General features: G+C 38.5%; 1 protein-coding gene across 5 annotated transcripts in view; it reads right to left on the bottom strand.

Annotated features, from left to right (window-relative positions):
- Window positions 1–27,808, bottom strand: part of PLCB4 (phospholipase C beta 4) — a 91,993-nt gene that overhangs the window by 32,390 nt on the left and 31,795 nt on the right. For 2 of the 5 annotated variants that reach the window (XM_074151047.1, XM_074151049.1), the window contains exons 15-27: window positions 25,397–25,487; window positions 24,388–24,483; window positions 22,773–22,873; window positions 21,045–21,080; window positions 18,327–18,468; window positions 17,602–17,686; window positions 17,260–17,384; window positions 15,205–15,256; window positions 12,849–12,951; window positions 10,952–11,116; window positions 7,916–8,120; window positions 2,603–2,691; window positions 2,041–2,191 (exon numbers count right to left, since the gene is read on the bottom strand). In XM_074151047.1, the coding sequence (XP_074007148.1) occupies window positions 2,041–2,191; window positions 2,603–2,691; window positions 7,916–8,120; window positions 10,952–11,116; window positions 12,849–12,951; window positions 15,205–15,256; window positions 17,260–17,384; window positions 17,602–17,686; window positions 18,327–18,468; window positions 21,045–21,080; window positions 22,773–22,873; window positions 24,388–24,483; window positions 25,397–25,487 (1,441 nt within the window). Of the gene's footprint in view, window positions 1–2,040; window positions 2,192–2,602; window positions 2,692–7,915; window positions 8,121–10,951; window positions 11,117–12,848; window positions 12,952–15,204; window positions 15,257–17,259; window positions 17,385–17,601; window positions 17,687–18,326; window positions 18,469–21,044; window positions 21,081–22,724; window positions 22,737–22,772; window positions 22,874–24,387; window positions 24,484–25,396; window positions 25,488–27,808 lie in introns of all 5 variants that reach the window. The other 3 variants (XM_074151048.1, XM_074151050.1, XM_074151046.1) reach the window with 2 other exon arrangements.

The raw sequence follows: 27,808 nt of genomic DNA, 5'->3' as shown, positions 1-27,808 counted from the left end.
AAATTCTAGTGAAAATTCAATACAACAAAGCCAATCTATCATAAAAATCAGTACTATTTAGATGAATGAAAATGTATTTTGATCACCTTAACTGCACTGCAAACAAAAACCAATCTCATTTCATGTTTATGCTTTAATAAATGTTTTGTGACATATTATGATTTTTTTTTAAATGACTAAGCACATCCTACACGTAATCATTAATAAAAATGTCAATACAATGCCATGGGAGTTGTAACGTGTAGTTTTTTTCTGAGTTTTTACACAAAAATTCACCTGTACATAAATACACTGCGAACTTATTTATAATAGTGTCTGTGGACTATAAGATTCCCCCTGCCTTGAAAAGGACTTTCTGCCTTTTAAGGTGAATTTAACTGAAAAATATTCAGATGCTGTAAAAGAAAAAAAAAAGGGGGGGGGAAGAAGTAGGCAGGCGATCTCCTTAGGGAACACAAATTTTTTATTTTCTTAAAAGCATAAGATTCTGCTCAATTACACAGTATTAACATTAGACCAGTAAATGAGACAGAAACAGATTTAGGCATGGATAGAACCTGAAGTTTCCAAAAACACAAATCACTTAACTACTGGTGAAAGTCAGAGAACAAAACCCCCAGCATTCGTGTGCATTTGAAAGCCTTCTCCAGACACCCTATCTTGCTGGATACGTAGATACATAATTTCTAATAGCAAGGGGAGCTGTATATTGTAACATTAGAGTCATCCAGATCTTAAACGATCACAGAGATAAGTAATACAAAATAAGCATCGTTACACAAGATATAAAAATGAACAGCTCTACTTCAACATGAGACAATATGGATAAAAATGGTTGCAGACAAGAATGCGTAAGTACTGAAATCTCTGCATCAGGCATGCTGTGTTCTGAACAAACTTCCTCAGGATTTTATTTTAAAAAGCAGACTTGTTTACTTTGTTCACCAGGTCTGCCTCCATGGCAACCAGAAATTACGTTGCCAACCCCGGCAAATTTCATGCTTAATTAATGCACAATAAAACTAATACTTGTGCATCTTGTTCATGATACATGAAATATGAAAACACCTCACTGCATAAAATAATCTGGGTTTTACACCAGGGAAGAACTTGAAAGAGTTCAGGTGCCAGAGATGACCTGTTTTATTGCCAAAAGTGACTCCAGAAAAATGGCACCTTGCTTCTCAAGAGATCCCTTCACAGGTGTGTATTCAGCCATGTCTGCTTTAGTTTAAGAACAAGAGCAGTAAGTGCTCCTTTTCACTCCTATCAATCCCTCTGGGCCAAGGTGGATGAAAGAGAATGAACCAGATTCTAATTATTGTGGCCCATTAACAGAAGTATTTATTGTGTTTCATTCAGCTATACAAATTTGTTTTCTCACTTAATCCTCATTACCTGTGATGATATGTGACAAACAAATAATCCCATTTGACTCTATAAGATGATTTTGTAAAGTGAATGGTAAATAGTGAGGAAAAAAATACTCACTTATAAATGAGCGCATTTAATATGGATATTTTTTACAATAAACATGCCATTTCCATAATCACTGTTCAGAGTAAAACCACACATTGAAAACATTTCTAATTGTTGGGAAATCTCTACAGAATACAATGAATTCTAAATACCTTTAATTACTTAAATCTGCAACTCTGCCAAGGGATTTGTGGAGGGAGAAAAAGAAAAGCAGAACAGTTCCTGTGGAGTATACCAGAAAATTGTAATTCCTATTGGCATTCCTCAGGTAGATCTTTAGTAAACTCCCAGAGTCATGCAGGTTACTACTGTAGGCAGTAGGTACACAGCTACACAGAGGTCACTTAGTAAAATAAAGCTGTATTGGCTTTATACAGCCATTTTATTAATATACAGAACTTATTTGCAATTAGACAAAGACCACTCTCAACGCCAAAGAAGTTACCTTATAAAAGGGTAAGAATGAATAGAACTGAAAAACTAAAACTGAGTAATGAGTACTTCTCTGTGACTTTCTGAATCACTTCAGAACTGAGGCAGTGGCACGTGATTTCTGTCTACCTTTCTTAGTGTCGGTCCCAGATCCACAGCCCGCAGTGGTACTTGGTCGAAGCTCAGAGCTGCTCTGAGGTGTTACGTTTGCTTTGGCATTATTGGCTTTTCCTTTTCTATCGTTCTTTGAAGTGTCATTTGGTACATCAGCTATGTCACTCTGAAGGAAACATTCACATCATAATAAATTAAAAGTTGGGTATGGGAAATTTCTGAACTTGCTTACTTTAAACATAATTAAGAAAATTGCAACATACTTTCAAACAACACTATACTCAGAAAAGTATTTGTAACCTATTTTAAATGGCTACCTACTAAAACATGGCTCCTTTCCCTTTTCTTAAAATTTCTAAGGGATGTGTTAGTATAATCCACGGAAAGTCAGTTAGTGAATGGTATTTCAGTACATGTTAACTAACATAAGCCAACGTATTTCAGAGCAGGACAGAGAGGCTTATATTTGAAAATGAGAAACGATAAGGAAACATGCATTGATTGGAGAAGGACCAGCTTAAAAATAGAACACAGGATGAATTTAAGTGGGCTGTGTTTGTCATTAAGTTCTACTTACAGTTTCGATACCCATAGCTCTCATTTGGTCTGCTCTTTTTTCTGTGATAGACAAGAATTTCTTTGGATCTGATAAAGCATCCACAATATCTGCAAGAAAAAAAAAAACCAACTTTTTATGATCTTCAGAGGCATTTGGAAATTATTCTTTTACAAGAGCTTTACCAACCCTGTTGTTAGAACCCCTGTTGTTATGAGCCGTGTCTTGCAACAATAGTCCAACTTTCCATAGTGAACTCGGCAGGACTAAAAGCGCTCATCACCACAGCGCTTGAACACACTTAGAACATGAATCAGTTTATAAATGCACCAAGGGAGTGGTATTCATCCAGGTACCTTATTTAGGAAAAATACAGTGACTCAACCAACCCTTGTTGGTTCAACAAGGGCAAGTGTAGGGTCCTGCACCTAGGAAGGAAGAATGCCAGACACCAATAGAGGTTAGGGATGGATCTTCTGGAAAGCACTACTGAGGAGAAGGATCTGAGAGTCCTGGTGGATAGCAAACTTTCCATGAGCCAGCAATGTGCCCTTGTCGCCAAGAGAGCCAATGGGATCCTGGGCTGCATAGGGAAGAGTGTGGCCAATAGGTGGAGGGAGGCCATTCTCCCCCTCTACTCTGCACTGGTGAGGCCACAACTGGAATACTGTGTCCAGTTCTGTGCTCCCCAGTTCAAGAGAGACAGGGAACTACTGGAGAGAGTCCAGCGTAGGGCAACTAAGATGATTAACGGATTGGAGCACCTCCCTTACAAGGAAAGGCTCAAATTGCTGGGGCTCTTTAGCCTGGAGAAGAGAAGGCTGAGGGGAGACCTTATCTATGTCTACAAGTATCTAAAGGGTGGGTTGAAGGATGATTGAGCTGGACTCTTTTCAGTGGTTCCGAGCGATAGGACGAGGGGCAACAGGCACAAGCTGGAACATAGGAAGTTTCATTCAAACATGAGGAAGTACTTCTTTACATTGAGGGTCACAGAGCACTGGAACAGGCTGCCCAGGGAGGTCGGGGAGTCCCCTTCTCTGGAGATCTTCAAGACCCACCTTGATGCAGTCCTGAGTAATGTGCTCTAGGCAATCCTGCTTTAGCAGGGGAGTTGGACTAGATGATCTCTAGAGGTCCCTTCCAACTCTGACAATTCCGTGATTCCGTGACTCACTCAGAGCAAAGTTACCTTAACTTACTCCCAGTTGATGGCACTAGAATTTGAGACCAGAATGGGATGTGCTGAGCCACAAACCACTAACAGCTTTGTCTCTTGGTTATTTGAGGGGGTGCTGACTGACTTGGGACTGCAGGTAATTGTAGGAAATGCTGTTATATTTCCTAGCTAAAAAGCAGTTTCAGATGGGTGGTTAAAGCAATTGGGGGAAATCTGTTCTCACTCCTCTTTGTGATGCTTCATGTCTGAAACATGGCAGACTGTGAAACAGCTTTTCTATGAACCATATGACCAGTATTTGAATCTTGCACATGACACAGTACCACTAGTGGTATCATAGCACTACCCAGCACTGGATAACGTATAGATCATTGAATCTATTTTCCATATGCAGTGATAAATGTCCAAGCATAGTTTTACAGGAAGACAAAGACACATGAATCTTTACCTGCATATTGAATAATCTCTTTTCGTGTTAATTTCAAAAGAGAATTCACAAATGGAAAAATTACAAATTAAACTGATTTAGCTCCTACAATAATAATGCTTCCAGAGACCATAGCAGTGATCTGTTTTGATGATCCCTCAGAAACTTTAACCTCAGTATTATGGAGGAAATGGGCCACTGGTCTCAGTTAATAAGCCTTCCTTGTCAGAGCAGTAACTTAAAAAAGGAAGTCTGAACGCTGCAGCCTGACTGACTCATCATTCACTACAAAATATTGTCATTTAATTAACTCAGATTTTTTGTCATGACTGTTAGAAGGACTATGAACTTCACCTACAAGGAAGCTGTTTCTTTGCAGAATGCTGCAAAGCCCTATTTTTGGTTGGTTACGAGTAAAAGATAAATACTTTTGCAGCCTTATATTCTAGATGGTCTCGCTAGCATAACAGGCCATTATTTCTGCAATGCCAGTTCTGACACTCTTGGTTTTCATCATCATTTGAATTTTGCCCATGTTTCATGTCATCTCTTCAGCCACTTTCCAAGTTAGCTTCCAACGATGCAAGACAGAAAAGCTGGTCCACTGACCAGGTCTGTAACAATATCCAACCCATCAAAAGCCCTGGGAAGAAACTTGCTATCCTTCTTGTGCAAACTAGAGGCTGGACTATATCATCTCCCTTCCAACCTAAGCTGTTCTACAAAATGTTCCTCTGAAGTCACCAGATGCATTTCTCAACCAAAAAAACCAGACAGTGCTCCCATTCCAACAAAAGTTATAATAAATATACTGCATTACCCTTGACAGCTTGGCAGTTTACCTACACAAATATGTTGTCTCCAATAAGTGTCATGAGTCAGCAATGTCTTCTGAAACTTACTTCATATACACAAAAACCATGTAGAATTTATTTTCAGCCTTGTGGCTCAGCACCGACTGTCCTCCTTCCCTAACTTAGCAAGCACATCTTTTTGTCCTTGGCATGCACACTTCAATGAAAATCCAGGACTACCCTGTCAAGTTGATGCGTCATTTGAAAATGGAACCTGATTATCACAAACTTCAAGGTAAAAATGACTAACATGTTTGGGAAAGCTAGACCTTTGCAAATTGTATTACTAACCACACAAGCACATCACCAAAGGCTCAGCATCTCTACAAGGGGGATGTGACTCATCGCTGCTTCTCACATTGTCATTTGTCCTCTGCTTAATGTTTTTCCTTCTCCCCAGTGAGGTAAGGTGGAGGTGGGGAACAGCATTTTGTAGAATTGCAATTAAATATAAAACTAGGAAAATCACTGGAAGAGTATATTAGAGGACTCTAACCACTAACCTAACTAGCCATGCTACTTACGTACAAACTTCTATTATAGAAGCTTCTCTTCGGAGAATGCTACTTCATTTGCATTAATTTGCACCAGTATTGTGTTTTACTGGGAACAGAGTAGCTGATGCAAATAAACTACAAGAAATTAAGTTATATGAAAACCAAAATTATGCATCTTTTAAAGCCTACAATACATTACCCATTCTAGTTATTATTTGGTGCAAGTTTTTAAGCCTTACTCATACAGGTTAAAAAAAAAAAGAAATAAGAAAGTAGGTAGCTATTGAATTGAGCTATACCTTCCTACAGGTTTGCTCAAACAACCCTGGAGATCCTAATGATAGCTCATAAATCAATGAGAGGTTCACTGCAGATGATAAGTAATTAAAAAACACATGCCAACAGAATACTAATGAATCCACCCAAGTGTCAAAAGTTATTTCCCAGTTGTTCATCATGGATAAGAAAAATACATGAGACACATCAGAACTGTCTGGGAAGGGAAAAGGGAACTAATAGTTGAACTTGCTCACTTCATGTTAATAGGGGTCAGTTTTTCCCAATACTGACAGTAAGCTGTAACAACCAGTTCTCTCATTCTAGTAGCATTTTACTGTAATAATACTGTTACTTAGGGATAGTAATGTTTTTCTATGTCCTTATGTCTACCAGATAAGCTGTCTGTAGAAATGTTGATAATGCAGTATCAACCAGTACTGAACTGCACACAATTTGCAAGTTCTAAACTGGTGTTCAAATTCTCTTTGAAAAGCAAGTCTTTCACTTCTGAATGTGTATAATGCAGTCTAAAAAAGAAAATAAAAACTTATTTTCTCCCTATGTGACCAGCATGTTCATCAGCTTTAGCCACATCAAACTCTGCTTAAATTCTACTCTTAGAAAAAGCGTGGTATCAGTCAGAAAAACATCAATCCCAAATCAGAAGCATGTCCCTAGTTTAGAAAACATTTTAACGGAGTCATTTACTGTCAAAAGCTTAGGTTGAGGACAGAATTAACGCACATGCTTAAATGTGTCCCTTACATTCATGGTTCAATTACTGCCTCAAGAAGCTCAAGCTTAAGCAGAAGCTTACATTTCTCTTGACAAAAAGTCCCTGAAGTTAAATACTGTAGATAAAACGTGCTGCATAAAGGCATGGTAGCGCTCCAAGACCTGTGGCAAAACTCCAGCTGACTTACCAGCAACCAGGATTTCACATATGAACACAAACACTTCTGTAAATGCTGAACTTTTTCTGTGAAATTTGTTACTGAAGTCTAGGCCTGCTCATTTTTTTTAAAGCTTGGATAAATACCAGCAAGCATAGACTTGGAGAGATACTGTCTAATATGTTAGGTAAGCCTTCCCTTTCTCTAGTTTGTACTACGGAAATGACACTCTGAGAAGTGGCAGTAATTCTTTGCATAGACAGCAGGTTTGAAATCATTTTTGCAAAGAGCAAAACATTTTTATCAACAATGTTTCGCCAATGAACTCTAAGGTGAACTTCACTTTGCTGCAGAGTCAGAGCACTAACGTTTAGTGCAATTCCTATTTTACAGTTTTAAATGGTTTATATATTGTCTAATGTACAAGCGAATTTCATCTGCAGCAAAAAAGACATTTCCCAGAGGTACACCCTCAGGGTGAACTTACCCATTACACTGATTTAAGTGGTGTAATGATTATTCTCATCTGTTTGTTCCTATCCACATGTGGCAATTTGCCACCGCGCAGTATAAATGACCATGGCCCTGCCAATCTGATCATGGAAATGGCTCACATTAAAAACTACTTTCCTGAAAACCCAAAAATAATTAAACGACAATAAAAACATACAAAATTGGGAGAGAAAAATGCAGAAAGGTTTTGGATGCTAAATTATTTCACTCTCCATTTTTAACAATATGCCAATATTCTCAAGAATACAGAAGTGGTTTTGCTTGAAAAAACACATCTAGATTCTGCATCAATTGTTAATACCTATAGGCCAAACAACATAGCTAAAGTATATGTTAACCTAACAAATATTTATGTCAAAAAAATGTAATTAAAAAAAAAAATCCAAAGAAGAATATTCCTAAAATGTCAACAGAGAAAATTAAATTGAGCTAACTACTATTAGCTTATTTTGCATATTATTTTGTCATTTAACAGATACATGTCAGTATCATTAACACTGAGGCAGGCACGTGGTCTGAAAGCTGATTTCTTAACTGAATATGCAGGGTTTCCAAGGAGTTAAAATACTAAATCTTTGCAATCCTCCAGCATTGCCTGTCAGTTCTGGCTGGCATACCAACACCACAGTACTTCAGTACTTCCACACCAACACTTAAGATCACAGCACACTGAAATACAGGTTTATCTCACCTCCAAAACCGTCAGGCACATATGTTTTAAGCACAATGTTGCAGAAAACCGTTGGAAGAGAGAGTGGTTTGTTGCCCTCATTCCGAAGGGAAATATGTCTGTAACCTGCCTGCAGACCATCCAGCGGCAGGATCCTCTGACCAATCAACTTATTATTGTCATCATACACTGCTATTCTCAGGACAGCAAGATCAGGGAGAATAACCTGGAAAGTCATAAAATGAAGAAATTCAATTACTCTAATACAGCAGCACCCTTCCCACCTCCCATATTTGAACCATTCACTTTGTATGCCAGAAACAGACTATCATCACTGTAAGAAAATGTCATTCCCTGCAAACTGCACACGTTGAATGTTTCCTAGAAAAGCTTTTTTTCTACCCTAAATAATGGGCAAAATTTAGAATATGCAAATCCTGCAGCTTACAGTTACACTAGCTAAATATTTTGCATAATTATCTTTCATTACTGGTGACATCGACAAGAAGGCGGGTAAATACTACCTGGGAAATGACAGATACAGTGGCAATCAAAGGGTAGATAGTTCCTACTGATTCAGCACTATGACAGAAACATGGGATTTGGGATGTATCCAAAAGGGCAGTGAAGAACAGAAAGAGTGCAAGCACAAGCTGATGGGGATCTATGCTGAACTACAGGTTCTGCAAAGAGAAGACAACAGAGGAGGGCAGGACAGGGTGACAGACCTGCTGAAATGGCATGCTGCCAGCAGAAGTGGGCGTGCTGTACTCACAACATGAAGGGTACATGGTATGCATGGTGCGCATGGATGCTGCCAGCTATCTGCATCTGTCAGCCCCCATCTGGACCAACCAAATCAGTAATAAAAAAAATCCCACGCCTTCCCTGGAACAAAGGTACTGCCTCTGTGCACAAAGCAGTAAGGAGAAGACAGCCGAACTGAGAGGTGCAGCCTCTCTGCCAGCCTGCCTCGACTGTACACTGGGAAAGGTCTTCCCAACTCCTTCCCTACCTGGCTCTATTCATCGGTGCTTATGGGACAAAAGGGAAGACCGAAGTAAACTGCATCTACTATGTCCCTTAGACTTTCCCCCTGCCACTTTCATTTTCTGTCTTCAGAGGGCACAAAAAGTATGGTTTTGGTCTCTGAACCCACCTCAGCTATTCACAGATATGCTGCTCTACTTGATTATAACTTAGCACCCCCGGCACAGGTTACCACCAGCACTCACCCCGTCCTCCCCCCTACACAACAGAGTGACAACACAGAACTTGAGTTAGAATGACTGAAGCTTTATTTTAGTTAAAATAAAAACAAGAAAACATGACAGGAGAACAATCACCGTACCTGAGAGCAACTGTGTAGGATTAAACATCAGCTTGAGGAGAACACTGTAACCCAAACAGGGCAGGTAAGATCTCTCCTCTATAGGCCACAGATCAGGACATCTTTCATTACATGATGGGCTCAGATATAGATTTACTAGGGATCAGGAGCGGGAAATAAGAAATTTATCATTTCCTCTCCATTACTTTGTTCTATGGTATCCTGGTAGGCACTTTCACCCTCATGACTTTTTAGCCCAGTGCACCCCATGCTTTCATTTCCTCCCACTAGGCGAATTGTTCCTGCTGTGTTTATGCCACTCATCTGCTTGGTCATCAACATATGTCTTGATTATAATGCTAAGCCTGATATGGTAAGAGCCTGAGATGAAGAAAAATGATCTCCTGGCTGACTTACACTGTGAGTTATTCAAGAGAATGTGTGACCATGTAATTGTTCATTGCAGAGTAAAGCAGGAAGTCCAAAGAATATGTACCCATGCCACGATACACAGGTACCCCCCTTTCAGACTGAGGTTGTGTGCACCCTGTAGTTTATAGGCCTTTTGATTTAAGAAATCAGGAAGCAGCAGATGCTGGCCATATGGCCAGGAAGCCATGGGCAGCACGATTGCCTGTCATTGTACCTAAGCATCTTCCCTGTGCCTCCTCACATACAGAGAGAAGCACCTGAAGTCACATTAATTTCAGAATATACTGGAGTCCAAAAAAACCTCTCGCATTAACTATATTTCTATTAAAAAATGGTCATACTGTTAAGAAAGCAGATTATGTGTGTAATATACCCAAGTGTGAAGTGTTATCAACGCTCGGCAAAGTCTGTCACTTTGGGATAAAAGAGTAACAATTTTGCATGACAACAGAACAGGTGTAAGCAAAACAGACGTTATCAGAGACGGCACTGCTAACACACGTAGTCTGGATGAAACTCCAGCTGACAGAAAAAAAAATAATAAAAAGATTTATATGTGTATCATATATATATAAAGACAGAGAGATAAAAACTGAACACAGCTGACTGATCTCTCTCTTTAAATCCCCCATACCAAGAAAAAAAGGTTTCTTTTTCTTTTGTTAGTGAAAAAAAAGAAAAAAAAAAAGAAAAAGGTACATGATGCACATGGACTACTGAAGGAGGGAGCTGGCAACACATCTGAGGAACACAGCACCCTTCCAACTTTTCCATGTAATAACATTGACCTTAGCTTTGGATGCAGCACCTCACCTGCCCTCTGGGCTGAAGGAACAGTGCAAGATAGCAGCCACTGCCAGGGCAGGGAAGAAGAAATCTCCAAGGAATGATGGTGTCCACCAGCGGGGGCTCATTCTGAGCAGATGCATACCTTGAACACAGGCATGGCCACGGAGGAGGTGGCTACCTCCAAGTGGGAGGAGGAAGCAAAGGGGAGGGAAAAGCCAAACAGAAACAAACAACAAACAAAAAATCATGTGACAGTTACAGAGGTTCTCTATTAGAAAAATAAACCAAAGCAAAATTAAAAAAAATAAATCTAAACAACCTCTTGAAAGCTTATTTCAGCTTTGGATTGTTTACTGTGGTAAACGGGAATGCTACAAACACTTTTTCGTGGGAGCAGTACTTATTCATGGGAGCAGACTGAAGCAGGGAGGGGTGGCTAAAGTGAGCAAGGATGCTCATCAGCAAAAGGGCAGACAACCACAAACTTTGCTTTCCAAATATCCTACCTTTCGAAATACAAATGATTCTTCATTGTAAACAGGATTCAGACCATTGTTCATCACCATGCGTGTTCGAAATTCTTTACGTATCGTGTCCGTGGGTAAACCATACATATCCACTTCTACATACGTACCAATTTTTTTGTCTGATAAGAACTGACCAGATATCACCTGCACCATAATAACAGAGCAGTAAGGAAAAGCAATACAAAGTACACAGCATTTTATGAATACTGGAAATACTGGTATTTTTTTTTTTATAGACAGCAGCCTGAAAAATGCTTTATACAGAACAGATATATTTATTTTATCATATGAAAATGGTATATTTGGTGCTAAAATTGTGTTTCTTTAGAAAAGCTTTTGTGATAAGACCTTAAATATATCCTTAATTTGAAATTATTGTGCTCATTGTGCTATGGTATTAACAGTTGTAAGTCAGTCAGCCCAATTTGCCCGTGTCTCCCAGACGCATTCACTATATTACTGAAAGACACTGAATGAAACAACCAAATTGGGCACTGCTATTCCGCAACTTTAAATTTTCTGTTCAGAAGCACTGTGATCTATTATATGTCTTGACTACCAAGAGGTGAAAGGAAGCTATTGCTCTGCTTTCACTTAGGTAAAGTTTTTAAACTAATCCCGTATTGCGTGACTGGCAAGTATAGGATGCTTAAAAGCAAACAAACAATAAACCCACATGACTCCTCTACACTGTTATGTATATGAAGATTTGTTACAATTTTACTCCAAGTCAAGATTAATCTAGCCACAGCAAGTGATTACTCCAGCGAAAATTTTTATTCCATCAAGATGATCTACTACTCAAAAATACAGCTAATGTTTTCATTACTATGATCAAGGAGGGAAGAAAAAATCCGAAACATGATTTCACAGACCTAAGCTCATTTTGAGTCCTTTTATTTTCATCACCTAACATTCTTCCAGGGAACACTCTGGATAATGAATCTGAAAAGTCATGTGGCTGAAGGGACCATGACCGGTTGACTCAACTTCTTTATAACAGAATTTATATGGAATTTTATACTAGTTTTAGTCACACAAGAAGAGCAAGTGGCAAAATATGCGATCTAAGAATTATCTCTTGTGGTAGTTAGAACGTATGTTCTCACCACCAGATCCCACTTTCTTCTCGGAGGGATTGTACTAACATTAACATTAAAGAAAAAAAAAAAATCTAATAAAAAGTTTTTGTACTTCTGGAGGTGCAAACAAAACTTAGTTAAAAGTCTAGAATGCACAATGGTCAGGGAGAGTTTCCACACTGCACATAGAAATTGATAACTGAAAACTCATGTCTTCTGTTAAGATGCACATAGCGTATTTGAGCACAGAGTGTCAAGACACAAAATAGACTTTACAATTGTCAGCCTCCTTCCAAAATTTGATACATAATCATGCTTTAGAACTACAGCAGAAGTTTTATTGACTTTGTTCCTCATAGATATTTTCAAAGGACAGACATCATCACATGAACCGTTTTTCTCTACTTTGAAAATACCCTGTCCACGCGCGCCCATATTCTTCCTTGCTCTATAGTGACAAGTGATCTTTGTATACTTTCATACTGTCCACAGAAATGAACTTCACTCATTTATTCATTTGTGTGGGCTGAGGTAATTCAAAAAGAGTGTGAGGGTGTTTAAAATTCAGTGATAATGTGTAATAACCAACCATTTCTAATTTTATCATATTCCACTCAGATCAAGTAAACATAGATATCTTAGCCAGCAATAAAAATAAAAAAAAAACACGGAAAAAAATATTATGAAATCCACACAATCCAAACACTTTTTCTGGAGATATCCTAATTTTGTTGACATTTAAGTGTGACTTTGGATGTGATAAGATGACAGAAGTTTGTCTATTGCTGTTTTACCTGTACAGAACATGTTGCAGCAATTACACCATCTACAGGAGTTTCAGAGAAAGGGTCAAACGTTCGATCAGGTCGTCGCATGAAATCTGGTTTAAGTAGATACCTTATTTAAGAAAAAGACGACCAAAATTACTCTTGTGTGGAAATTAAAATTGTATTAAATACAAATAAAATGGATATTATAGCTTTAAACAATTTAGTCTCCTGCAGCGCTGTAAAATACAGACTATCATTCTAGTTGCAAGTGTAAGGAAGTAAATGGAAATGTTACGGTTGTCTAGAATACAGATAAATGTTAATCTTAATTTTGAATTACCAGCTACTGAGAGATGAAATCAACCCTGGATTTCAAGATGAGAATAAATGTAGTATAAACAAAGACATTTCAAAATAACTTAATAATACATTTTAGAAATACAGTGAGTTACCACATAATAAAAGTAGATGGTCTCATTTGTTTTAATTCTTTAACACTTTGGAAAAATACAGAGGGATTATTCAATTTTATTTTTTTAAATGAAGCAGTTCCATAGAGTCAAGACTTATACAATAAATTTCAGCTTGAAGCTAATTTTTTCATCTCAGTTATAACACCTTGGGGGAAACAGCTCATAATGTCAGTGCTGACAGATTGTTAATTATAGTGGCATGAAAGGTACTACCATAATAACACTTACAATGCATCCCTGAGGACTATACACTGGATCAACGTATCAAAGAAGCCGACACGTGCTCTGATGAATCAAAATCCAAGGATGCCACCATCAAAATAAAATAGCAGTTGATCCCAGAAACACTGTGCTACACATGACAGGGCTTCTCTTCCATTGGTGGAAGAAAACATGTAACTGGGGTCATCTTGCTAATTCTGCAGCCCTGACAGACAACAGCTGCTACAAGATTATTTTTTTATCCACCCTTAGTGTCTTTAGTGAATCACTGATAGACAATGTTATAAAGGCCTCAATAGAATTCAGAAAAATTCCACTGGAAAGAAAGTCAATGTTTTCTCTCATTTTTTCATAATGTGGGTTCTGTTTAGGAAAGTAATATTCCTCATTTCTCTTACATTATAAATGTATGTGATTTCATAATATTTTATTAAAGTAGTTTATGGGCAGAAGGGAACTATCGGAAACATCCTTAGCCTCTGCTTCTGGCCTGCTGAAATAAAAAATGCTGAAGCTAGAGTGACTATCTTGTTTCACAAGGATGAAAACTGTACATCCAAGCAAAAAAGGAGTACAGATAGAAGGAAATGCAATTTTTTATCTTCACTGCCCTGCATGTTTTCTGTGACTGAAACAGCACCACATTTATAATATACATAAAAATATACCACCATATTACTGTAATACCAGAAGACCGACATTAGAATCAAGTCATTTAGTTGATAATGAGCATTTAGCAAGGATGCATATGTGCTCTTTTACCAGGCCTGTGGGTCAAACAAGAAAGGAATCATAGTCTGCCATTAAAAAAAAGCTTTGGTTTTCTTCTATTTTTGTTATTCTGACTGAAATGACCAGAGACTGCACCTTCATCAAACTCAACAGCCTCTAGCTATAGAGTTCACAACTGAAATAAAGGCATGGAGTGGCAGAGCACTATGTTGCCCATTCTGCACATGAGGAACTTTACCAAGCCTCATCTATTCAGATTTTCTTTCTGAATAAGGCTTGCATTAGTAAAGGAGTTGTTTCTTCCCAGGATGAGTTTGCAGATTGCCATGTGTTTCTAGACTGTAATTTCCTATAATTCATCAAACTTCTTTCTCTTGATGTTAATGATTAGCCTATCCTATTAGGGTATAAACTGAACATTTGAGAAAAATTTATCAACATCACTTGAGCATCACATCCTTTTTCATGCAAAAGTCACGAACAGAAACTTAAGAGAGATGAGACACTTCAGTATTCTCTGTGAAATCTGCTCTCCAACTAAAGTACACAGATTAAAAAAACGTTCCCTATGTATTAAGACTCAACCTGTTCAAGTAAATTACGCAATTCCATGAACCGTGCAGTGAATTTCCATTCTGAGACATATCTTCAAAGAAAGATTGAGAACAGAAGCTGAAGATTTATTTAAATAGTGGTGTGTGGTATTCATGATCATCTTCATAATTTGCACACAAGGCCTCTTCTCTCTCATCTTTAAAAACTGGGCATAATTAAAAAGCATTATTCATCAGAGTACCTCCTTGAAGGGGATAATTCTCCCTGAATCCCGTTAATTTCTACTCTTTACCTAGCATCCCATTTTTATTTTGTAACAATTAATTATGACAAAATTTTATTAAAACCATAGTAAAGAATTTTGATACAGTGACAATAGTTTAAATCATATCACTCACCCACATGATCCATTATATTCAAATTTTCCTTGATTCAACTGCATTGCTAAATCTGTCAAGAGTGAAAAGAATTACTATCTTTCCTTCTGAAAAAGCAGATAATAAACAATCCTTTTTAGAAAATACAACTATTTGTCCACAATTATCAGTTTAAAAAAAAAAAATTAAATTTAATGCATATACAACACACACATTTAAGAAATAAAAGGAAGCAACGGGAAAACTCCAGATTTCTTCACAGTAGTAACAGCTTTATCAACCAAGCTGAAGTCCACATTGAGCTTCGAAAATGGTCTCTCCCTGAATTCAAACACACATGCTAGCCAGAGAAGCATCAGACTGTGGTCACGTTAAGTGCCTCGGATGGGATTTTCATCATCTAACTTTTGGTATCTACAGTATAGATGTCTCAATTTCCACTAGTGATCTACAATCACTTTGAATAACAGAGGGATACAGGTACTTTAATAGTACAATTAAGCTCAGTCTAAGGCAGACTTATACTAGATGAAACATCCTATATGTATTTCTCTACAATGGCCACAGACAACTACATGCAAGGAAGCTGTCTGTATCCTGATGTCTTAAAGAAGGCAAGATGAATATCACACTGTTTTTCTACAGGCTTAATTCAATAAAAGACCACAAAAAGGAACCACAAAGATCCCAGCAGCATTGCCTAGTTTCAACATTTAAAGCATCTGAGTTTTATTCAATGCATTATTATGGCACTCGTATATACGGACAGGTAGTAAACACATAGTAAGTCCCCTCCTATCCAACACTCTCCCAAACTTTGTAAAAAATAAAATGTTTTCCTGCAGGTTTCCAATTACACTAGAATACAGTATCTGTGTTTAGTGATAACAGAGGTATTCTCTTGCCCAACAGCCTCTACCTTTAAAAGGGAACAAAATATTTTCTGCATGTTCCTGTTACACAAAATACAAGTTTCTCATATGCTCATATCTGTTATTATTAGCTTTACTGGGCAGCCTTAACTCCTTAACTTGTATTTCCTCAATTATTCTTCAGCCTGACAGCACAGTTGGATCATAGAAGACTAATACAAGAAAGTTGCTCACTTCCAATTATACTATTACCACTCTTTTTTTGCAATATAAAGGAGTTGAGAATGACATGCAGTGGGCAGAGGCAATGTTGGGAGCAGAGTGAAATCTGCTCCAACCTCTGTACCGTGTCCAGTGGAGGGCTTTATAAGCAGTGTATTGCAGTACAGCTTTCTCTTGCTTCATTAGCTAGTGAAATCAGTGCAAAGCTTTGCAGGACAGGCATAATCATTAGGAGTGTCTGCAGTACCAGAGACACCATTCAGGGGGGAACCACAAAAAAACCCAAGCAAGCAAAAAAGCACTATTCACAGGTAGAAAAAGATGATGGAAAAACTGGTCTGTTACATATATGACTGAAGACATTCCTAGATTAATTAAAAAAAAAAAAAACCACAAAAGAAAACAACAAAAAACCCTATCCTGTTAGTTATACTCACACCTTCATTGAACAGGAACAATACTTCTCTCAATTTACGCTGTGGAGAAGCATTTACATTCCCTGGCATCACTCTCTCAGCTGGGATCTCAGACCCTATTCTCAGATGCTGAACACATCACTCTCTAACACTTTGCAGTAACTGATCTAGAAATGCATTTGGCACGCAGTCGTTACTTTTTACCATCTTAATTTGTACACTCCTTCATCTTTATTTTGCAGACATGCACCCAACTACGCCAAGGCTGTGTTTTGTGAAAACAGTGACTTCCCTGTTAATTAATACCTTTTATTAATAAAATATTATCATTTATGTGAGAAGTTACAGTACTCTATTATTTTTCCATGAAAAGGGACTGAATTTTCTTTCCATGTATGGCTTTTTTATTGCTCCTTTCTTACGCTTCCATAATTCCACCCCACTGTATTATTTAGCCATATGTCTGTTTCCTCAAAAAATGCCAGAAGCAAATCCATGGCATCTGTTTGAGAGTTCCTGCCCAAGCCATTCTTTAGGATTGAGGTTCACTGGTCGTTGCTGCCTACCTGGGGTCTGATAGTTCAGTGAGACCATCTGGCAGCCAGCGTTCCAGAAAATTTGAGGCATGTAATTACTGGAATCCACTCGGCCTCCCTTTGGGTATATCCGACTCATTTGTCGCTTATTATAACTGTATAATTCATCAAGGCAAATGAAATAAAAACATCATAGAAATGTATGGTTATATCCTGGTATCTTCAATATTTCTTATATCAATCTTACTATTTCTCACCCTATGAGCTACTTTCCCTTTCCCTTTATAGAGATGGGACACTATAAATCTAGAAAGGTACGGTTGTTTATTTGTAGCATTAGTAGAGAAGTGGTATGAGGAGGTGAAAGGATACTTCACAAACTCAATGGCATGGGTCTTCAAATACCCTAGTCCGACTGATTCATTGAAAGAGGACATATTATGATGAATATTACGTTCTAGAAAGAAAAGACAAGACATTTTAAAACACTTGTGTAATGACAAATCAAAATTCAAAATCATGCACTATACATAATAGCAGGATATCGAAAATTCTGGTCTGTTTCTCCATTATCAGTCACTCATAGAATCAAATTATACTGAAGAGAAATTTCATAATATTTCTGACTTGCTTTTTTCTTCCACTTCCTGGGCAATCAACAAAACTATCATTTTTTGTTTAGGGCAAAACTGTTATTCAGAGCCTGCATTGTGTGGCTAGATAAGGCAAGACAACATGATAAATTGTCTAGTGAGCAATATGAAAGCATCAGCTAACTGCTGACCACTGCGACAATCACACTCACCTTACTTTACAGAAAGACGAACTAAAAAAAGCAGTTTACTTGGAAAGGTCTACAGAATATAATCAACTTTAACAGCTTCACATTCTCCCAGTAATTTAGTGACTCCATGTGGATGACCAATGGAATAACATGCTAACTTTACATTCAAGGAAACAGATCTAAAAATATACTGATGACAGTCATTAAACTATGAAAGTCTTACACTGTTTCTACACTCAGGAAACGTAGAGATCAAAAAACTACCTAGAATAAGCACACAAATACTTTTATTTCATTCAACCTTTTATGTTACCTTCTGCTACATCGAAACCTTGAAATTTTACAGGTTGAGCATAGTTGACCATTGTTGATAAATATGGATGTATATTGGTTGTGGCACCTACATATTTGTAAGATGCCATCCACGCTTGTTCATCTTCAACAGTTACTAAACCCTGAAAACACATTAAAAAGAATAATCACTATCTGTGTATGCACATACCATCGTTGGAATTTTCAAATGTGATACAAAATTATACCCAAATCTGCAGAAAGTTAAAGAAAGTGCAAATTAATACAAGAAAAGTGGAAATTTAATGTCACAAATTAAGATTTATTTTCTTACTGATATATGCACCAAGCACTCTCAATGTTACAGGATGCATGCAAGAGGACTGATGATAGAAAAGCTCCTAAACAGTGGGTAAATATCACATGATGTTAGTAGGATAACTTTGGGATAAAAGATAAATATCACAACAGACTGAACAATGGTGGGAGATAATGATCTTTGTCAAATAAATTCCTAAGAACTGTGATTTACTATACATTTTCTCATAGCAACTGCAGTGGGATAACACATACTTAGTACTAAGTAGAACTGTCTCAACATCAAAAACCACAAACAGGTTCAATTGCTAATCTTTACTAATAAAAGCAAACTGAAATACAGGGATTACAACCTTTATTGGACAAACAGATGTCACCAGATATAACGAGGCACAGCGCCAAGCTCATATTCCTGGCCACATAAAATGATAAAAATCTGAATCCATCATTCACAAAAGATGCACTACATTTACAACAAAACTTCAGAAGTTTTCTGCAAGTATCTCATCTGATAGAAACCCTCAATAGGAGGCACTTCTCATGTGGATCTACTTCTCCAACTTTTTCCTTTCCCTGAACCAGTTTCAAACACATTCTTTTCACTAAAAGAAAGGTCTCTGTCAATCTAAGCAAACTCTGCAAGGCTTACTGTTCATGGCATTTTTCCCACAAACATTTTTCTTGTTCTCCTACATGTGAACCAGGTACCAAAAAATTTAACTTACTGTAGGCTGACAGTGAACTTCAGCAAGGAATTACTAAGTATATTCAAAAATTCTTACAGTACCACTTTTTATTTTCAGAATGCAACTGATGTTTGTCAGAAAGTTCTCCTCCATTATTGTATTAGGAAATAGTAACAGGAAGCACTGCAAAGTCCTTTTCTCTGGCAGCAAGTCTCAGCATGTCCAACAGCATTAAAGCACGGATGAAGAACACAGTTCACAGTACCTACACTGCTGCAACTCATTTACTCAGGAGATGGAAGAGTAATGGAAACATGAAACTACTTGCCAGTATTATATGAGTACGTAACTCTACCTGCCACATAGTGCGGACACATTTAAAAAAATTAATTCCATGTGAAGTGGAACACTTTATGCCTTGATATGATAAGACAATTATAGTCACAAGGAACGTAATTTTCTGACTGCACAGAATTATCACAATGAGTCTAGGTGCATGTACATGGGTTTATGTGCATTTTAGACTGAAGTGAACTTTCCAGCCCAGGAAATTTCAATGCTGATCACCAGGGCTCAACCCAACTGCTTTTCAGGAATCCACATATTGAGGATTCACAGATCTGTCCCCTAAATATGCCAAATGGTACATCCCTTTATTAGTAGAATGCAGTTATTTTTTTGTTACTAGGTCCATATTTGTTAATAGAGTTTAGATCAAATTAAGGCCAAATTTCTTCAAAGGACCTAGTCCTTTTCAGGCTCCTCATTTTTGGAAGGCCAATAATTCAGGAAGAACTGACAACCCATCTTCTAAAAATCAGGTTCCTTTAACGTGCCTCCTGCTGACTGCTGAGAATTGCTAATCATATTTTACTATCTTGATCCATAAATGTCTAAGTAATGAATCACAGTGAAAAGGAAGTCAAAGGGGATTATCCATGCCTTAGGGCCAAGGCAATAGCATCCTGCAGACTACAGCTGTAGGACTGACACACTAGCTCTAAGACAATCTACTTGCCATTGATTTTATCTTATTTGCTTGCAGACCCATAATTTTTAGAGCAAATGGGCTATACTCTTTGTAGTGTTCACAATTTTAAAACTATGAATTAGAAAGGAATAAGGATGGAATGTTTCATAAAGCCTAGGGAAACGAAGGAATGGTTGCAACAGCACATGACGCTTTTAGGGGCTAAAGAAAACAGTGCGAAAAAGTTGATGTTTCTAGGTTATTTATACCTCCCCACCCCTCAAGAAAAGAAGCAGAACCCACTTAGAAAACAACGTAGACTATAGACTGAAACAAAGAGTGGTTAGGAACAGGAGCAGCTTTAATGAGAGAAGAGAAGGAAGTAAAAGAGTGGAAGGAGGCGGGAAAAGTCTTACAGAAGGGACTCCTGGGAGAAGATAAATGTAGAAGTCCCAAGGGAAAGCAAAAGGAGGAAAAAGAGAGAGGAAAACAAAGTGCAGTCAGGGTAAGGGAAGAGGAAAAAAAAGAAGCAGGGATGATACATCTCAACACCATCCAAAGAACTGCTGTTTCCCAGTACATCACCTTCAAGACTGAGATCAGACACTTATAAGGAGGCAAAAGTCATGCACTCCTGTCTTTCAAAAATACTCTGTAGGTGCAGTGAAACTGCATAAAATTGTTAGGCCACTAAGAATGCGTGGTAAGTAATAAGTATGTTATATATAAAGCAATAAAACAAACTATATAACATCCTATGTGTCACCTTTTTATTGTTTTCTTGCTCAGAATCTTCAACAGCCTAAGGGAAAAAAATATATATACATTACCAAAGAAAAAGCAATAGGAAACACTCACAGTAAGAAAAAAAAATAATCTCAAAAAGTTAATGCATTTAGAAATAAGTATACCCTTTTCCACCTTCCTGTGTGGCTCATCTATCCCATACACTTGCAAAAATTGGCAGTTTCTTTCAAATCTGTGTATACAAGATATGAAATTCAACAGTTGGCTAGCAATGGGAATAGGAGGGAGGATGCCAGACAGTTGAGCCCAAACCAGTGCTATCCCTAGATGCCAGGAATAGGAAGTTTCAGAGAAGAATGAAATAATGACACACCTCGACAGCACAAAAGATCATCTGATCTGGATACGCAAATGGCCCACATTCTGAAAACTTAAGGGTTAAGACTGCTGTAAACTGTTCTTTAAATGTCCACATTTGGAAAAGGCCTATCTCAAGACATTACTTGCAATGTGACAGTCCGCTGTCTTCAATTACAAGCTGCCACTACTGAGAATCTCAGACAGATAAATGTTGACTTGGCACTGAATGTACATTCCTAAGGAATAAGGACTGAGTCACTGATCAGCAAAGAAGCAGAGAAGTTACCCAAGGGCATATACTGCGGATGAGTGACTAATCTGAAAAAACCCCAAACCCCAAAACACTCAGGTAGTTAAGGACCAGCTGACTTAAGAAGTGAAATCAGCCCCAGAGCAAAGAAGTTAAACAATACTTCAGTGGGAGTACTCATAAAAGTCCTGAAGAAGCAAAGATGTTGACTTGAAGAGATACCAAGGTGGCAGGTCTCATGTCTCCGTGATACTGCTAGAGAAATACTGCCAAGGGCAAGCTGTGCTATGAGAGATTTTCCATGCCTATACTTCTATCTGGAGTAAAATCCAAAGGTAGCCAGGCAGGAAAGAAGTGGCCAAAATACTTCTGATAAGGAACCTTAGCACTCACATGTGGGTTTTTGTTTTTTTCTTTTTTCTGTAGCAAGAAGCAATAACACCTTCAGTGCCACAGCAGGCTTAGTTTTGAATTCCAATATTCTGTACCTAATTACTGTCAAGTAATATTCAAGTTACTGAACACAGACTGATAAACTGCACTAAATAAGGTATTAGTGGAATAAAGGGGACTCTCACCCTGCCTGCCAGCTAGCTCTCTGGTATAGCCCCACTGCCATACCGCCCCACTGGAGAATGATCGCCCAATTTAGCCTTCATTGCTGCAGGGTAGAACCTACCCTATGAGTTAACAATAAAAAATAGCCAGGGAATCCCTGTAATGAAGACACAGGATGCAGCCTTGCAAAAAAACATTGTTGAGCAATGAAGCTGATATTCCACCTCATATTAGGGCTCTGCAACTGAGAAGCAAAGTTATAAAAAAATATCAGAAGCAGGAGCAGGAAACTGCTTGCTGACTTTAATAAGTATTTTTGATTGAATCTTCCACTTGTATACTGTTTTCCTACATATGGATTCTATTTCCTCAATGAGCATTCCACCTGTACAAGCAGAGGATATTTTCTGCTACAAAATTTTGTCTTCTCATCAACCTAAAGGTTAGGAATCTGGTAAAGATTTAGGGTTTAACTCTTCTGAGAACATGTGCTGTGATGCTTCCACAGAACAGAGTGTCTTTTACACCCACCTCCACAGAAAGCTTCCAAAGAAATATACATACAAGAAGCAATCTCACCTTTTTGACACTGATGGCAACAGCTTCTTTTTGACTGTAATCATCTACAGTAAGGTCACTTCCAAATTTGTACTCTGGATGAGCTTCTTCTTCCTGGTCAGCTGCACAGAAAAGAGAAAGGAACTGCTGGTTTTGTGTGAGACATGAAACAAATGACAGTTGAATACACAGGTTTGTTTTTGGCATTTTTTAAAAACAGAAATAAAATCCAGGTTATTAGATTTCCAAGCATTAGTCGTAATTACAGTTAAAGGCCTGAGATTCTTACAGCTTTAACTTGGTTAGTAAGAGAAATTTTATTTACTGTATTTTTGAAGGAATCAGTAATTTGCTTAGCCAAAGTGTGGGAAAAAAAATCCAACAGGCTTGGGGAAATAACAAGATAATGAAGACAGTTCTTTGAATAAGGATGTAAAAAGTTGCTGGTGTCCAGGCTTCTCATGTGCATTGTTAGAGTCTCTTTATGTGTCCCTACTATAGGGAATGATTTTCATTTGCTTTTAAGGCAATTTTCCATTAGAATCTAGTCTACTCAAAGAAGTTAAAAGGCCTCTTACAAACACAAAATCATTATTCATATGGATTTAAACAATAATTTTAGAGAATACTTATTTGAGCCTCTTGGTAATCTAGCATGTAGTTAAGAATACAGCACAATAAGAACACTATTAGAAATAAGCATTCCAATGGAAATCAGCCTGCAAAACAACAGAATCTCCTCGGTGCTCCTTGACCACCTGAAGAAAGATACCGAGAGGCCTCTCCAAAAAATTGTACTTCAGTCCTTTTTAGCATTGCAAGAACTGTCATCAAGATTTGGATCACCAAGAATATCTTTCATGATATTGAAAGATACTGACTACTGACTGACTGCACTACTGACTGCAACAGCAGTGGCTTTGTGCTAGTTAAAAAAAAAAAATTAAAAAATGAAGGAGAGGTGCAAGGGGTAAGCTAAAGCTGGGATGTTCACTATGACAGCGGTCACAGGCCATACCTTGGTACAGACACTTGCAGGCAATGCATGGTTTACCCCTTCTGAAGGTGGACATTTAAAACAGACAAGATGAATCACACCCTAGATATGTCCACTTTTCTCTGTTGGCCATAAACACACTCCACATCACTGGTTCAGATCTAGATGTTTACACTGAAGATTGTCAAGAAAAATCCTATCCCTCACTTTATCCTTATAAAGTATAATACAATAATCCAATCTCATGTTGACACAAGTATTAAAAATAGTGACAAAATCTGTTTTCAAAGCAAAGATTACAGCTTCCCACTCTCTCTCACACACACAGAGTGAAAATCTGCCTTGGCTGCTGCTCCAATAAGACTTCTAAGAGTAAGTAGAAGTTAAAATTACCACTAGTACCACCCAAGTGAGCTCACGTTCCTACTACAGCCTGCCACAGAGCCAGGAGCAGCTGTGGTATGTATTGAAGATGAGATGGTAAGGCAGGAGCTCTGTATAAATGGTCCTGCACTGGGCCCAGGCTCGCTGCTGCTGCCACAGACCATGGACATGGGTAACATGTATACTAGCTGCTCATGCTGGCCTACTGATTTACCACAGGCAATGTTTGAAAGCCCTTCTCTATGATATCCTCACCACTTTCTATTTCTTCTTCATTATCATCCTCTAGGATATTTACAGGAGCAGCAGTTTCCCCAGCCTCCATCATCTTTTTCAGAGCATCAAGCTGTTCTGTTAATAAGAAAAATAAAAATGAATTAGTCATGACAAACATCTGTAGAACAAAGAAATACATGAGAACAATCATAAATTATTCTCTGATCTTAAGAGCTACTTTTATTTAATGGGTTCTCTAAGTTTTCAGTTAGCAATAACATTTTACAGAGTAAAAGCATCATTAGATATACTCTGTTGTTAGATATGAAAAGGTCAGTAAGGGCTGCGTCCAAAGCTCCCTGAAGTTAAGAAAAATATTTCTGTAGAATTCAAAGGTCTTTGGAGCAAGCATACTACTTCTTCAAAGAATAAACAGACAGCTATCTCTTTCGTGCTTGATCTATACAAATGGAGACAAAGTGCTTGGATTTTTAATTGTGTTTGATGTGTATTTCAGTTAGACAGTATGTACATGATCATGTATGACTGAAGTCAGTGGAATGTCTGCGTGCTTATCTTTGAATGGAGAAGGACCAGAGTTTATCACTACAGCCATACTGGAAACTAATACAGCAACATTACTATTACTGAAAAAAGATAAATATCAGAACTGGCAACAATAGCAAGAAGAGCAATTTCAAATTCCATTTCATTTTATGCTTATCCTGGAAAAACACAGCAATGCAAACGCACCAGTGTAGGCAGAATTTACAAAAGATTCTATCTGCATTATATTTTAGCTCAACCAGCAATCTGATAAAAGCCCCAGGATTACATTTCTAGGTCTATCTATGCCTATGCTACACACTGATACGAAGGCCTAGACTCTGGCACTCATATGAAACGCAAGAGCAAACATAGTGTCATTTACATACAATTCATATTCTACCAACACTAAAGTACAAGCAATTTGGAAAATTTAGTAACATGGTCTATTCATATCTATCTGGACTTTTGTTTCATTTAATACTTGACAAGCTTTACTTACTTTTTTCTACTTCAGGCTTCAGCCTTTTATTCTTTATGAGAATCTTTCTTTTGAGATCATTAGGAGAAGGTAAGGCTTTACTTGGATCAAGCTGTAAAATAATTTGAAGAAAAGGCTTAGTAACAGCTATTTGACCTCTTCGTATCCCTATTTGGGATTTTGACTTTAGGACAGCAATGGTAAAGGGCAGTGAACAAGCAGTGCCACCTCAGGCACAACCCTGGGAGGTAGTGTGACTGCAATTATATTGTCTCCTCTGCTTCTTCCCTATCCCATGGGAAAGCTGTGCTCAGGTAAATGTTGCTGGCTGAAGCCAGCACACTGGTCTTCAGCCTACATCGTCCTCAGCTGCACTGGTCAAAACGTCTCTCCCTCTCTTCTGCAGTGGGCAAGGATATGACCTGCAGCTCTTCATCAGAGGACTTCCTACTTTCCCTCTCTCCCTGTGGTTCACACATAGTCCAAGTCACAGTTTAACCTGTTATCATTTATCTCTACACAAGTCACCTTTTACGGTCCCTTCAAGCTGTAACAACGCAAGTGAGGCAGCCCACACATACTTACAGACTAGAAATGGGCTGGCACTGGTGAATGGAAAACTACCCAGTCTTTAGCTAGGTAATGAGGACTATTTTTGCCAGTAGGGCTACTGGGTCACATCTTTAGTATTTGTGGAAAGCAAATAGCAAGCTTCACATCCACAAGGAAGTACTACTAAAAGGTCTGTTCTAGTTTGGGGGTGAAAAAATATTATTGAGAAGTACAAAATCCTCTGATTTAAGCTCTGTCACATCACTGAGGCTAAGAAACAGAGACTTGGGTATGGTAATTAGTACCCTCTCTAGCTCAGGCTTGCTAAGAATATTATGCAGGGAGTTGCTGGTATAATGGACTGTGGTTTCCAGTGAACCATAAGTGACACAGAAGTAGATGATTTTTCCAGGACTAGTAACAATTCTTAGAAGAAACGTTCAGATATCCTTAGCCTTAAATCCAACTCTGAGCTATGCAGAAGCAGCATTCTAGATGAAGAAACAAAAGAAAAAAACACCACGACTTGAAATCAAATAAAAGCAGCAGAGGTGACAAATGACAACCCAGCAAAAAACCCCAAATCAACCCAGCCTGACAAGAATGGGAGCACACCTCCTTGCAGGAGGGTAATGATTACCCACAACCACCAGGCTCTGTCATGGGAGTTTCAGCATGTTGGATGAAGAGAAAACACAATTGTTCCTGAGAGCACTTAGGTTGTAATTCCACTAGGTGTCAGTGCTGCAGAGCTCACTTATCCCCAGGCTTCCAGGATGCCAGTCTGCCTGCATCCCCAGGCACAGGGCATAGCTGGAAGCCCACTTGGATAAATATTTGCTTTTACTTAAAACCAGATCTGCTTCAACCAGTGCCGCGTCTCTCTTAAGTCTTCCCTTCTCAGTCAGTCGAGGTATCAGAAACCAAGCACTCATGAAATACACGTTTCAAGCTGCTCCTGCCATCTTTGCAGCATTTGCTTGGTGAGCAGCTGGGGACTGAATTTACCCTTCAGGAGGAATGGACACAAAATGTAGAAGGCTCAGTTGTGCTACAGAGCACAGGCAGCTGAGACTTAACACCGGGCCCTGAGGTAGCAGCACGGCAGCCTTTGGCCAACTCTATTTTAGGCTTCCCTGAAAGCTGCTTTTGTAAGGAATGTGGCAAGGTGCTACATACATAAGAGGAACACTACATATTTAGTTCTCTGGGACGCACTTTTCAGGGCAACGATTCACCAAGCCTTGTGCGCTGCTGTCCCTGCCAAAAAAAGCACAGCTCTAGAGATGATAATGCCAGGAAGCTCCTTTTCAGGGGTTACATGGACAGGAGCTGAAAGGTAAGGCAGAGTCCTCTTTGCTGCAGTCCCTCACAGTACTAAAGAGCATCTGCATGTTTTGGGTGCCTGCTGGCAGACAGTGAGCACGTTGCTCAGGAGAGTAAGGAAGGCCTGGAGGAGTAGCTGCAAGCACTGGGTAACAAGCTATTAAACTCTCAAATACCGTGTTTGTGAAGGAGTGGCTGTTATTATCTCCTGCCACGCAGGAGAGTGAAGTGCATGCAGATTACAGTGCACTTGATAGTCCAAATCAGACTGCAGGGAACTCTTCGTGTTTAATTTAATTCTTAATGCAGTAGTGGGGGCCACCTAGACTGCAGGACCTGACCTGGAGCACGAAGCATGCAAAGTGCAGCTGAGAGAAGAGGTTTCCTCAGCTGAGACCATGCAATTTATAATTAATTGTTCTTCAACAGTGACTGGTAATTTCAGAGTTATTAATGACCTGCAAATACAATGTATGTGGTGTATTTTATGTAGGTGCTGATATTACGTCACACATCAAGGGGATGGATTTCCCCAGGCTGCTTGCCAGAGCCCTG

Source organism: Numenius arquata, chromosome 7, assembly GCF_964106895.1.
Source record: "Numenius arquata chromosome 7, bNumArq3.hap1.1, whole genome shotgun sequence".
Lineage (NCBI taxonomy): Eukaryota > Metazoa > Chordata > Aves > Charadriiformes > Scolopacidae > Numenius > Numenius arquata.
This window is presented reverse-complemented; position numbering and strand designations above follow the sequence as displayed.